Source organism: Anabrus simplex, chromosome 5 (assembly GCF_040414725.1).
Source record: "Anabrus simplex isolate iqAnaSimp1 chromosome 5, ASM4041472v1, whole genome shotgun sequence".
In the NCBI taxonomy this organism is placed as follows: domain Eukaryota; kingdom Metazoa; phylum Arthropoda; class Insecta; order Orthoptera; family Tettigoniidae; genus Anabrus; species Anabrus simplex.
Genome location: NC_090269.1, coordinates 157,130,600 through 157,145,523, shown reverse-complemented (window position 1 = coordinate 157,145,523; position 14,924 = coordinate 157,130,600). Strand labels below are relative to the sequence as shown.

General features: G+C 42.2%; 1 protein-coding gene across 1 annotated transcript in view; it reads left to right on the top strand.

Moving 5' to 3' along the window:
• The window catches only part of Nmdar2 (NMDA receptor 2), an 826,846-nt gene that overhangs the window by 668,532 nt on the left and 143,390 nt on the right, over positions 1 to 14,924 (top strand). The window contains exon 7 of the mRNA XM_067148050.2: positions 2,912 to 3,062. Within this exon, the coding sequence (XP_067004151.1) occupies positions 2,912 to 3,062 (151 nt within the window). The remainder of the gene's footprint in view (positions 1 to 2,911; positions 3,063 to 14,924) is intronic.

The following is a 14,924-nucleotide window of genomic DNA, read 5'->3' as shown; positions in this document are numbered from 1 at the left end:
TCATCATTCATACTTATATTCTCGACTTAAGCCCTAGTTCTTCTGGGTTTTATCGTAGTTGGCAACTTAAAGCTTAAGGAATCTCTGTGAGACTCAACGATACTCTGTTTTTACATCGCTTTAGCATTTCAGTGGTACTCTAATGCTTTAGAGGCCACTTGCATTTACTTGGAGTAGCCGTTGTGAGGAAGGCTAGTTCCAGTACGTCACACTAAGTTACCGACTTCAATTGTACGTGTATATTCTTTGTACATCATCTGTCAATATCGCATATATATAGGAAATCCTATGAATTTCAACTCTTAAAAACCAACTTACCTAATGCCTATAAATTACCATGTTATATCCCTTTCGTTTTTAGTACTGTTGTTAGCCATCAGGTGATTCAACTCACCGCTCGGCGTCTCACCTGTTGGCCGGGATACGACACCTTACATTACATATTTTCCGGTAGAAAGTAGAGCAGAGTCGTCAGACTGCCGAAAATTATTCTACATTTTAACCACCAGATTTAGAAATTTAAATGAAATAAAAGAGATTGAAACCTTCCCCTCAAGCTATCTGCAGGAACTGTCACATGTTTATGAAAATTCTGCCATTACCTTGCATTGCTGGGCCTTCTGAACGAACGTCCACAGCCCTGAGCGCTTAGTACACGCCGCACTGGAATAACTGGAGCAAGATGAAAACGATACGGCCCTAAAGCGCGCAGGTTTTGTAGTATTTTTGAGGAGAAGTTTTACTGATAGACTGGATTCTTGTACATGCAGCCCCAATTTTGATCGGTTAGAGAAAATATTTATAAATTTATGATAGGTTGATTTCTGTGAAGAAGAAACCAGCAGAAGTTTTGACAACTTTGATACACAAGGAAAGCTATATTCGAAACTATAGTTAGCCAATAGTAATAATAAATTTCCCTAACGAACTAATTATCCCGCAAGAGGGCACTCAGACCGATGGAAGAAACATCTAACTGTAGAAAATCAATGTATCTAGTAATACACCAGTTCAAGTTAGATTATATTGATGGCCTTCTCAGTTTAACTAGCCGGAGAATGTGTACCGCCGGTACAATTACCAATTGAGTATTTATTTTATTTCACACCCCACAAGTTCTTACCATATCAAATCTTGAGGTATTCAACACGGTGCGCACATAGATCATGGACCGAGTCGAAACACAGTCTTTACTCACGAGCCACCGATTGTAGAATGCCTGACACCCACTCTTCTATCCTAGTATTTGAGTGCGTTCTGGCGAGAGAAAATTATGTAATTTTCACACCACATTATCCAACGCTGTTATCCTATGGGTCTTATTTAAAATTGGCATTCATAATATTCACAAAATTTTAGGCGTCATGAATCTCCTGGTCCCATAATTTTAATTTACCTGTTACATATCTAAAATGCTGAAGCGTGGGTTGAATTCACCACCACCGAGCTCGATAGCTGCAGTCGCTTAAGTGCGGCCAGTATCCAGTAATCGGGAGATAGTGGGTTCGAACCCCACTGTCGGCAGCCCTGAAGATGGTTTTCCGTGGTTTCCCATTTTCACACCAGGCAAATGCTGGGGCTGTACGTTAATTAAGGCCACGGCCGCTTCCTTCCCATTCCTAGACCTATCCTATCCCATCGTCGCCATAAGACCTACCTGTGTCGGTGCGACGTAAAACAAATAGCAAAAAAAAAATCACCACTGATAACACATTCTCGTAGCGTCTTCTGTTCTGAAATCTTCCCGTGGTCCTATGAAATTTTTCTAAATTTGTCCTGAACACAATTATTAATTCAATAATTACTTTTTCTAGAATCTTTCCGAACTTCTCCCCTAGGATCTGGTAAATCTAAATCCATTTACAACCCAAAGAAACTGCTATCCAGCCTCAGAGCTCTCGCCGGGTGGAGGAAGACACAGGGCGTTGGTCAAGTAACGATACAGAAACCGATGCGCTGTTTCCAACGACTATGGTTTAGGGGTTCCTTTTTATGATTGTGAATGATGAGTTCAGTAAAAAGTAACTATTACAAGTAAAATTTTCTAGAAATGGTATTTGTTACAAGTAATTGTTACTTGTTGTTCTTCTATCGTTCAGTAATTAGGCCCTGAAATCGTGTGACGGCTAACATCTATTGGGTTTATGGCAGGGATAGGGGGGTAATTAATCGTACGACGGCCGTGTTTTCGGGAAATTTAATCAGAAGACCTGCCTGTTCCTTTCTTGCTTTTTTGGATCAGATTGTTCCGCGACTGGAATAGGAAGTCCCACTCCTATTGGGAGCGCAGTTCCCTCAATAATCCACTGAGTAAACAGGAAAGCGATCTTCGTCTCAAGTGAGATGTTAACGATTGCGTAAAATATTGTGTTTCGTACTTTTATGAATTTACTTCTTTTAAATTAATATTTAATTATAAATAATGTTGACATGTGCTTTGTTGTGTGTATGTTGCTTTGTGTACATGGAGCTCTGTTGTAATCTCTGAAATATTGTGATGTCCAGTATCCTCATACTTCCGACTATTTCTTACTATAAAACTCAATTTTAGGGGGGTGAAAAAATGTTATTGTGTACTGAAGTAGAATCTGCGACTCAGTTGGTCACTTCGTGCAAGTTATTCTCTCAAGTTAGGGCATAAACTCTTTATGGCCTGACACGTGGTTGGCTGGGTCGGCGATCACAATATTGAGGAGGTAGTGGTATACAATTTCTAATCACTAGATTGCATTCCAAAAGCCTGGGTGTAATTGCGAAACCTCTCCACAGTGTTCATAAGGAATGGGGGCAAATGAAGATTGTTGACTGACCTAAGTCCGTCGAATGGGGACATTAACCCTTGAGCAGACCCAAACGTGCACGTCAGACACAATCAAAGGTTTGTAGACGAGGAAGTGATTGTTTGTTTCAGCCTCGAGAACATCCCAATGGCTCACAAGAACGGCAGCTTCTACCAGTGCTGTTCTGGGTTCTGTATCGACCTTCTGGAGAAGTTTGCTGAGGAGCTGGGCTTCACGTACGAGCTCGTGCGGGTCGAAGATGGTCGCTGGGGAACTCTCGAGGTAATTATAGAGATAATTCATGTCCTTCAGATTCCTTGTCAAGAACTTAAGTGTGATTTTAATTTTTGTATCAGCCGACTTACAAAATACGTTTCGAAGTCACGGAGTGTTAACGCTAGAAGGAACGTGCCGGTGTTTTCCTCCAGTTTTCTCAGATTAAAATTATAATAAATTGTTGTATAATATCTTATTATACCAGCGGTAACATATAAAACAGACTACATCCTGATTTTCTCTAAGGGTTTTTAAAATCATTCCTGTTTTATCTGGCCTAGCAGCAGGAACTTCCTGTGCAATTTCACCTGAGCCTGCTATAGAAGGTTCTTCTGGTCTCACTCACATCATCCACCTCCAGACTTTAGACGATAAATGACAGGCCCTGCTGCACCTCCTATGACGACACGCTGAAGTGGTTTCCGACCTGCACAATGCCTGTGCCTTGTAGTTAGCAAGTATTCACTGATGTTCCATTAATATAACAGATGAGATAATATACACCTATGATCGCTCCATCTGTCCAAATGAACCGTACGCGAGTCTGACATTCCTTACGAGTCCGGTACCTCTACTGCCCTCCCTTGCTCAACACTCATCTGATTTCATAACCTACATTTGTTTTGATGTATTTCGAGCTTGTGCGTGTTCCATCAGACAGCAAGTTCTCCAGATCCTGTCTATTCAGAGAGAATAAGCGTTTCTTTTGCTTTCAAGTGTCATGAATGTCAGTGGTTCCAGTCATGTCTTTGATGTAATGTGGCATGAAACATCCGAATACAATGCACTGTTGTTATAAAAATCGTGTTGTCATGTTTTGCAAGTGGCGGAGTTTTAAGACATACTTCGTTCCTTTGAGACGAAAACTCTTCCTATATATGATAAAAGTTTGATCATAAAAACTTGTGGTTGACTAAAGGTTATATTAATTCAAATTGGTGAATATTTGGTAACTGTAAGGCAGGTCGGAAACCACTGCAGCGTGTCGTGGTAGGATCAGGGAAGAACAACATGTATGCCAATTTTCTTTAGAACACAGGAAAAAAATTAATTTCAAAACCTTACTCGAATAACTGAATAACTGAAGTACGCCGCTAATTAGATTACGACAAAAATTTCACTTTATGACCGTTCAAATATAGCCGACTTGAAATAAAATCCAGGAGATTTATGTGGCAAGGAAACATTGTTTCTGGCCAAAATGACCGCACGGTCTTTCTAATGTTAACCAAATGCAGTCCTAGCAACACTGATATGTTAACTATACTGAAGTAAGAGTCGCAATATCATAAACCGTAGTGAAAAGTTCACATTTCAGAATGTAAGAAGAATGTTGGGAAAATTACTAACTTTCAAGATCAATGTCGCTCTGATGCTGTCAGGTCCACTTCATCCATCCCATTGTATTTTCTATTAATAAAACGACTATCAAAGTAATCACTATTGAACACTGTCAATTGGGAAATGTATCGAACATTTCCCGTGGTAATCTCTAACTCCTCTTCCTGTAAACGAATATTTGCCTCATTTCATCCTTTTCAATTCCAACTTTACTCTTATACACTGCCTGACAAATAATTGAAGCACCCAGAAGGAAAGGCTCGATGTCACACTTAAGCACCACCGGCGAGTAAGTGGCGTTGTTCGTGTTTAGTGTTATACCAGGCCCGTCATATGTTGAGTGATCACTATGAAGGATACAGAGATGCCTTGTACTCGTGTGAGACAGCGTTATCAGCCTCATTGTGGGTCTCCATTTGGCCGGCTGGTAGAATGGTGAAATATCCAGATTTGTGGGACGTTTGGATGCGACAGTCGACTGCATGGGGACGTGAAGGCAAATATACTCGTCAAGGTCCCGGTCGACGACGTTTGACCACCACCTGCGCCTGCTATCCGAGAACGAGTTATCCCGCAAAATGTGTCATCCCGCACCATTGGTGGGAGACTAGCTGCAGCCGGACTGGGGAATTACCGTCCCATACGTAGGCTACCGTTAACGCCACATCACAAACGAATGCGTTTGGAGTGGTGCCGTGAGCAAGAAACATGGGCGGCTGATGAATGGAGTCGCAATGTGTTCACTGATAAATCGCTGTCCTCAACTATCTGGGATAACCGTCGTCTGCGAGTATGGCGGTGACCAGGGGAAAGGTCCCGTTCTTCCAATGTTACTCCTGGCGTCATGGTATGGGGAGCCATGTCATGTCACGGCTGGTAGTTATTGAAGGGACTCAGAGGGCAGAACGGTATGTCACGGACATCCTGTTTCCTCATGTGTTCAATGCTCGTCCACACACTGCACGTGTCTCTATGAACGGTCTGCCCGATGTTGAGGAACTCCCGCGGCCATCAGGATCCCCAGATCTGTCCCCGATAGAAGATGTCTGGGCCAACGCGGACGTCAACTCTGTCCCAATGCAGTATCCAGGATACAACAGTTGTGGGCCCGCTTGCCTCAGGAGAGGCGCCCCTGCAAGGGTGTGCAACATCATACTCATACTGCAAAGTACTTTTTAAATTTGACTTATTTTTTTTAATCACTGAAGTAACATCACATTCCCTCTCAACAATTGAAGTTTTCTCCCCTGCTGGGTTTTCAATTTTTTTAGGCAGTGATTTAACATATTTCCTATTTGTAAACTCATATAAGTACATCATTGCACACAATCTCTCCACAGACAGCTCGACATTTACTCGAAAGCTCCTCTCGTTACCCCCTAATACTTCCCAGACCAAAGATTGCAACATTTTCGTGGGAATAATTGTTTATAGGAAATGACCCAGAACAAATAGTGAGGCTTCCTTTGAAACTTTTTTCAGTTCTAGAATCAAGTAATCCTGGCGAGGCTCCAAACCACTGGAACCAAACTCTATCCATTATATCGTTTCTGCAACTTCTAAATATCGAACATGTCCCTTGCTAAATTATTTCAATGTCTAACTCCTCCTATAAACGAATATTTGCCCCATTTCGTCCTTTGAACACAATAACCATGTAAGGAGATCTGTAATCTTTCTTTACAAACTCGTTGATGTTATTTCACCAATGAAGATAATTAACACCTAGGTTCTTATAGTGTTCCCCGTGAGGTATTTCAGCACAAAAACTGAGAGGACTTTTCGTCTTGATGAAACTAACCAAAAACCCTGTCTAGGTCTCTTTGAAATCTTTAATGCCTAAAAGAATCCACAGAAGCTTCAAAATAATTAGGAAATGTCGGGAGGAAAATGCCAGAATTATTTGTCTGAGTTTCTCTACTGTAATCGGAGACGGAAGGCAGTCTTAAGATACTCCGAGTATTTAAACTGAAAATTAAACAAATATGAAGGAATGCCCATCGATGATGAGAAGAGGGAACTCGACTAGAATTACGAAACTGAATAAAAAATTGAACAAGGACCAAAATAAATTGAGATAGTACCAATGATGAAAGCGGTGACAAAACATAGTTTACAAAGTGCTGCTAACATCGCTACAGTAATATAAAAAATTGCATGGATGCCAGAAAAACTCAAGGAATACTCTGTGCAAGAACTGAAGACCAATGGCCCACCATGACGGCAACGTGCCCCTATATATTCCGCTACTTTAAAAGCCGCATAAAAATTGAAAAACAAACGAAAATGTTACATTTGTGTTTCTAGATATAAGTAAATTAAACCGCAGTGTTCGGATGGATCATCTTCAATCAGATGGCAGAACAATTACAAGAAGTGAGCTCCATTATCACCTGTTTTATATAATCTGTCTGTAGACCACAGTAGTTTAGATGTCAGCGCGCTTGGTTTTGCTGATGATTCTGTCAACAATGGCTCTTGGACAAAACAAAAATACTTTAAGTTATGTTCGAAACGATACATTTTCGAAAATCGTCCTAAACTTCGCACAATGACTGTTCAAGACAGTATTCAAAAATTAAAATATCTAGGATATCCTTCAATGATTACACAAAATCTTCGAGGTAATAATAATAATTTCGTGTGGTTATTTCTAGCCTGGTGCAGCCCTCGTAAGGCAGACCCTCCGATGAGGTTGGGCGGCATCTGCCGTGTGTAGGTAGCTGCGTGTTATTGTGGTGGAGGATAGTGTTCTATGCGGTGTGTGAGTTGCAGGGATGTTGGGGACAGCACAAACACCCAGCCCCCGAGCCACTGGAATTAACCAATGAAGGTTAAAATCCCCGACCCGGCCGGGAATCGAACCCGGGACCATCTGAACTGTAGGCCAGTACGCTGACCATTCAGCCAGCAAGTCAGATTTCGAGGTAGAGTAGGCCTAACAAATCTGATAACGCCCCCTCTTCGAATGGCAAACCCATTTTGTCTGGAAAATGCATCATTAAGTCACCCGGTGGGGCCTGTGATCTCTTACTCAAACACGTAAATAAATCTCGAAAGCCTATTATTGGCATATGTCCGGCTCCATGGCTAAATGGTTAGCGTGCTGGCCTTTGGCCACAGGGGTCCCGGGTTCGATTCCCGGCAGGGTCGGGAATTTTAACCATAATTGGTTAATTTCACTGACACGGGGGCTGGGTGTATGTGCCGTATTCATCATCATTTCATCCTCATCACGACGCGCAGGTCACCTACGGGTGTCAAATCAAAAGACCTGCACCTGGCGAGCCGAACATGTCCTCGGACACTCCCGGCACTAAAAGCCATACGCCATTTCATTTCATTGGCATATGGGATCTGGGTTCCACAGTTTTATTTTACCCACGCCCTCATTCTCTCTCTCTTTTCTCCCCTCGCAGCTCTTTCACCCCTTTGCGCACGGTAGGAAATGGAATTCAGATTGTGCCAATTACAGCGTTATTCTGCCTTGAATTATTATTTGAGCGCTGTCTAATCGTGCAAGAGTTCAATTCCGAACACTCCTCACGGTTCAAATACGAGCGTGCTTCGACTCTTTCTCTGTTCGTTCTAGTAACAGGCGGGTCCATTGTTTACAGTTCCGAGTATAATGGATATGCATCTGCTCTCCAGAGGCCGATCACAATTGTCAACCATGTAGTTTCGGAATTGCAGAGAAAGGAACCCGGGAGAGAAGGACCGTTTACTAAAGTACAAAAGTGCGTTTGTTGATGGTATGGGAAAAGAGCACGGTCCGCTGTGGTTTCATGCAGTACGCGATATTTCATAGAACTTGATTTCTCAGGAGACGCTTTTACAAGCTGACGACCTCGAAACTGAACATTTGTGAAGGTGGGAACAAGTTTTATTCCTATTTATTCAGTACGTTCATGGAATAAATCAGCCAGAAGCCAGTTACTGAACATAACGGAACGGCTTATCGTACGGGCACCAGAATCACCCCCTGCTATGTCATCATACTTTCGTCGCAAAATCTACCACATTGGCACTGAAACCGAAAATTCGAACATTTCGACATATCGGTACCACAGAATGCATCAGGACTTTGTGTAGAAGAGAAACAACTTTCCAACAGCGACCAGAAGCTCTGCGATTTGCCAATGTTAGGTACCTCATACTGCCTCATCTCCGAGTGAACATGAACCCTCGTGCGTTTTTATTTTTCTCTACCCTATGATGAAGTATTTCCATATTCACTGTATGTGACACGCCTATTTAAATATCAATTACAATTATATTTTTGCAGACGTCCATTTTTATTGTACCACTGCAGAACATAATACAAACAGCTTCATTATAGCCTGTTACGCTTTTCAGTGTTCAGTCTGGTAGTTCTGCCGATTTACTAACCTCCACCATAACTAGTTCTGTGTCATCCATCAGTCTTGAACCGATTGCAGATACGAAGACAACGTCTAAGTTATTCACGATTATCTATTGCTTAAACAATATTCAGCCATTGATTACCTAGACGTTGTTTAAAGTTTCAATGTTGGTTCCAAAATGGAAATAGTAGTATCTTCCATGCAACTCTTTGCTTGTCGCAACCAATGAAATTCGTCGCTACGCGCCCTAAACGTTAGTGAGCTGTCGTATTCCTACACATTGCTCAAATATGGATAAGCATGAGCACGACTTGCCCACAAATAAGAATAGCTAAAACGACACGCCACCAACTCTAGTGTTATTACGGTGAGTGTAATCTAAATAGGGAAGATGAAATTATATTACGGTGTAACCGAATGGGTTTACGGACCACAATGGAGATCGTAGGTTCGAAACGCACCATCGCCACGCCTCAAGGTTGTTTTCCGTAGTTTCCCGATTTCTACACAAGGCAAATACTGGGGCTGTCCTTAGGGCCACGGCTCGTCCTTGCATTTTCTTATCCCGTAGTTGGCGCGACGTTTATCCTAACAGAAAACTTTCCAGTGTCTCTATTGTATGTGCTTACCTGGCAGTGAATGTATGTGATAGCCCTCTGACGATCGGATATGGATGTAGGCCTAGTCGGTGTGACCTTTAAGCCAAATATATCGGTTACCAAGAATTTTGGTCAAGTTGACAGTCTCCTGTGTCAGGCTTCAAAAGCGAAATCTTATTTTAAACTGTACTCCTGCAGCGGACGACACGCAAGAGGCCATCAGACTAATATTTCTTTCCGGAATTGTCTCTGTCAAGGATCATAACATCTGATAGTTATTCACTTGTAAAATTTCAGGTTAAACACTGTTCTCGGCAGTGTTTAAGCATGATAAATAACGTCTTCGCAATGCCATACTTAGACATTTTTTAACAGTAAACATAGTCTAAATGCCGTTTCTGCAATAGACCCCTTCACTTTAAACCGGTAAACCATCGTCTTCTTGGTCCCATCTACTTTTCTTACCTTCCATAACAGAATCCATTATTCTCCTAGGTAATATATCATCCTCCATTCACCTCACATAACCCCACCACCGAAAACGGTGTATGCGCACAGCTTCATCAATCGAGTTCATTCCTAACTTAGCCGTTATTTCCTCATTCCGAGTACCCCTGCCATTGTTCCCACCTCTTTGTGCCAGCAATCATTCTCACTACTTTCATGTCTGTTACTTCTAACTTATAAATAATATATCCTGAATCCACCCGGATTTCCTTCCTGTACGTCAAAGTTGTTCTGAAAACAGACCGATGTAAAGATAGTTTGGTCCGGGAGTTGACTTCCTTCTTACAGAATACTGTTGATCGCAACTGCGAGCTCACCGCATTACCTTTACTGCACCTTGATTCAATCTCGCTTACTATATTGCCATCCTGGGAGAACACACATCGTAAATACTTGCAATTATCTGCCTGCTCCTGTTTTGCACCCCAATGCGACATTCAAATCTCTTAGATTTCTTACCTACTGACATCACTTCTGTCTTGGGAAGGCTAATTTTTACACCATACTAATAGCACCAATATCTACCATTAAGTCAAAGTCCCTGCTTGCTGAACGCGAGAACTACGTAGTCCCAAAATAATACGGTATGAGTACGAAAATCTTAAAAGTTAGCAACAAATCAGAAAGCATTTATCTATGTCACATTGGCAAGAAACAGAATTTTACTTTCTCATTCTAAATTTTTAAATAGCCTATTGGCCCCTGAAAAATTGGTATTAACTAAGCAACGTTGTTGTTGCATCCAGGCTTTCAATTTTAGGTAATGTTCTTCAGGTACATTATCATATATAAACTTTATTGCGCACAAGTTGTGCAGTATTAGGATAATTAATCAATACAGAGGTCTATGATTGATTTCACACGATTTTTACACGACAGTACGTGATATCGATCACAATGTTTATCACAGAGTTCACATATGCACATCGAGTCCGGGTCGTGGTATGTCTTCGACCTACAGATTTTGTGATGGTAGCCATGGACTGCCATGGAATTTACAAAATGTCTCAGCTCCTGGTTTGTGCCGGTCCATGCTCTGTTCATCATGGCCACTGAAGAGTAGAACTCTGGCCATATCTCCTTCTCTTCCTTCTCCCTCTTTAACCGCAGTTTCTTCCAGTTGTCTGTACAGGGCAGATTGAATTTCCATCTCAGTTCCTCTATTAGAAATGTTTCTCTCGCGAGTTCGTACGCTAGTCTTGACTTGGTGTACTTTGAAATTCCGAGGGCTGCTTTCAAGCATCTGGCTTTCACTTTTTCCATTCGTATTAGGTCTTTATAGGTTAACATTTCCCACGTTATCTCTATTCCGTATGTTAGAATAGGAACGATTTTGGCTTCAAAGAGGGAATTCTGAATGAGTGTGCTGTTGTCTGGACCGTTACGCCCAGATATTTGAAGCTGTTCGTAGTTTGTAGAGGTATCCAGGGAAAGTTTGCTTAATGGCATGATGTCGTAGATGGCTTTGGTTGCGGCAGCTGCTCGTTGGGTTGTGTGAATTCTGAATGAGTGTGCTGTTGTCTGGACCGTTACGCCCAGATATTTGAAGCTGTTCGTAGTTTGTAGAGGTTCATGTTTGAGGTAAATTTTGTCCCTTGCGGATAGGCGTCCTCCTTTCCTGAAGACCATGTGTACTGTCTTTTCTGCGTTTATTTGCAGTCCGTTGTATTCAGCCCATGTTCCTAGAGCATTTATTCCTTTCTGGAGTTCGTTAGTATCGTGAGAACCCATCACCATGTCGTCTGCGTATATATAAATCTTGAGGGACGGAGCGGAAGTTCTTATTGCTTGGACCACGTCATGTATGGCTACGTTGAACAGAAGGGGACTAAGGGGGTCTCCTTGTAACACTCCGTTTGCCTGTATAATTTCTTGCGAGGTTGTTACGTTGTCTGAAATTATGATGGTGTTTCTACTCAGGATGTTGTGTATCAAGACGCTTAGTTCCTTGTTTTGTTCCACCATCTGTTCTAGTTTGGCGCATGTTAAGGTCCTGTTGAGATTGTCGAACGCTTTTGTACAAATCGACTGATACTGCGTGGAATTTTTCTTTTGGGAATCTTATATCCTCCTCGATGTCGCCTATGAGGTTTTTGACTGCATGTAGGGTGCTTCGACTTTTCCTGAATCCAAATTGTTCCTCTGGGATCTTGTTGTCGATTTCCTCTGTTAGTCTTATCTTCACAAGATTCGTCAGAATTTTGAGAAAGTTGTTTTCTAGCGCGATTCCACGGTACGAGTTTGGGTCAAGTGGCTCTCATTTTCCCTTGTATATCATTCTAATTTTCGAGGTTTTCCAGCTCACCGGGATTTGTCCTTTATACAGTCATAAGTTCATCATGTTTGTGATTGCTGGGATTAAAACTTCCGAGGCTGCTTTGATGTGCTCGTTAAATATCCCATCCGGGCCTGCTGCCTTCTTGTTTTTCAATGTTGATATAGTGTTTCTAATTTCCTCTGTTGTAAATCTTCTGATGTCATCGTATTGTCTTGTTATTTCATGAGCTTCGTTGACCCTTTGTTGGTTTAGGATGTTCGTGAAGTGAGCCTCCCAGATTGGCATCTCTATTTTCCCATTGTCTGTGACTGTCGTGGCTTTAGAGCAATGTAGGGGTTTTCGTTTGCTCCTTCCACCATTCTTCTAGCCTCGAGTTCTGTGAAATCGTCTCGTTTCTTCTTTAGAAGGTTTTTATATTCTTTTCTGAGTCTGCTATATGTGATTAGGTCGTCCTGATTTTGAGTGCGTTTGGCCACGTGAAGGGCTGATATGACTCTCTTTCTCTCTGTATAGCATTGTTGATCGAACCATTCCTTTGCCTTTCTCTCGTTTATTGTGGAGGTTGCGGCTAGCGCTGTTGCAGCAGCATCTAGGTCCTTTTCCTGAATCTTGTTTTCAAAGATGGTAAGCTTGTCTCCATTTTCGCGTATTTTATTCACGTCTATCTTTCTGGAGGTTCTTTTCGTATGGTTTGTTTCCTGTCGTGTGCCTGTAGACTCTTTCAATTTGAAAGTAGTTGTCACTGGACAATGTTTCTTTATTGGTGTCACCGCGTCGGAATATAACACCTTATGGTCCGTTACTTCTAGATCGTTGCCTTTGTACAGGATTATGTCTATGATACTGCTACCATTATGTGCGAAGTTAGTGTTGTCTTCTCTCTTACTAACCAGTGTAAATCCCTCTTCAGCCATCATCTGTAATAGTTTCCTACTTCTGCAATCATACTTATGTAGCCTACAGTTTAGCTCGCCCGCTATAATAATACTTTTTCCCGTGGGCGTCTTTCCTAGAGCAGTCATCAGGATTGCTATGATGTCTTCAATCGGGGTCAGTGGTTCGATGTATAGGCCTACGAAAGTCACTCTCTCGGACTCCATTATTATGGCGTCTTCTTGTTCACAGACGCAAGATGTTCTTCCTATAGTTGGTTTGTAGAAGCAGGATATTCCTTTTGTAGGTCTTCCCCATGGTCCTTTTTTTTTACAGGAATATATTTTGAGTAGAAACCGGGGATTTCTATATTGTCCGTCGCGAAAGTCTCTGTCAGGATGAGTATGTCATGGCTACTTAGGAGCTCGCCTTCAGTTAATTCTAAGGCGCTTTTAAGTCCTTCAACGTTCCATAGTAGTAGGTTAAGATTCGAGTTCTGCACTTCTGCTTTGGGGACGAAAAAACCTGTACCTCCTAATTATAGCCCCTTCAGGCCATTCTTCTGGAACTGTGATTTTGTGAAGCTCGTTTAATGGCATGCCTACTTTGTAGGCTTTTAGAGTTCCTTTGGATTTTATTTCCTCACATTCTATTATTTCCGTCACCTTTAGTTTCCGGAGGTGTCGGATAAGTTTCTCCGGAGTGGAGTTATATTGGAGGCGTCCTATATAGAGCCACGCTTTGCGTACGGCTGCCTGAAGTGGGCCGTCTATTGCTTCCGTTTCTTGTTGGGGTTGTTGCTGCGTGCCCACTACTATTGGGGTCATCTTCTGTTGATTCCCTCGGCGCTTCCTTCTTGCGGTCCATGTTTGGTTGTTTTCGTCGCCGATTGATTCGTCAAAGTCTACTTCCTTTTTGTCGTTGTTTACTGAGATCTCTTCGTCTCTCTTGTCGTTAATTAAGGTTCTTTGTGTAGTTAGCGGGTTGGGAGATTTTCGCGTTATTTCTTTCGATTTAGTTTCGCTTGGTATATTCTCAGTTGTTTTTGCTGTGGTCACGGACCCAGCTAAGTGTGTAATTTGGGTTCTGATTTTCTCATCTATTAAATTTCTTAGATGTTGGTGAGATGTTCTATCATGGCTTCCATTTTTTGTGTTAGTTTTTGGGAAATTTCTTCTTCCAGTTTATTTTCAACTATTTCCAACTCACTTGTTATCGCGGGTTGTTGAGTATCGTGTCGTAACTTCTTACTGTCTATGCTGAAAGAGTTGGCCCGGAGGCCGCTAGGTATCGGCTGTGTTATGTTCCTGCCAGAGTAGTCGGTGGAATGGCTACTTGGTGTCGCCTCCTGACTGCTGTGAATGTTCCATTGTCCAACAGGAGTTGCTAGCGTCTTGTTCCGACATGCTGTTTCTTGCTTCGTGTCGCTAGATGTGGCTGGTTGTCCTATTGAGTAGCTGTCGTCTACTTCTATATCTGTACTTATACCTGTTCCAACCTCATTTCGAGTATTCTTTGCTGCCTTTTCACTTGCCTCTAAGGCTGATTGTAGTTCTGCAAATAAGTTTCGGATGTTACTTACGATTCTGTGCAGAGTTTCCTTGGCTTCCTTTTTTCAGGTAACTGCCTCCTTCCGCTATATTCACAAGTTGTGTCAGGGCCTTCTCGAGACGCTCCTTAGACTTCTCCGTCATCTTTTGGACTCAATATGGCGGATTGATTTTTCTTTATTCTCCGCTACACGTTAGCGCTTAGATCACAGAACTAGAGTGCGACCCAAGGTTCTTAAACACTACTAAAGGTTGGGCCCAACGCGAGACGAGCTGCTATTGGTTAACGAAATGACGTCACAGAAGGAGCAAAGCAGCCAAGCCCATAGCGCGCAGTTCAGTAGGAATCTCGTAAT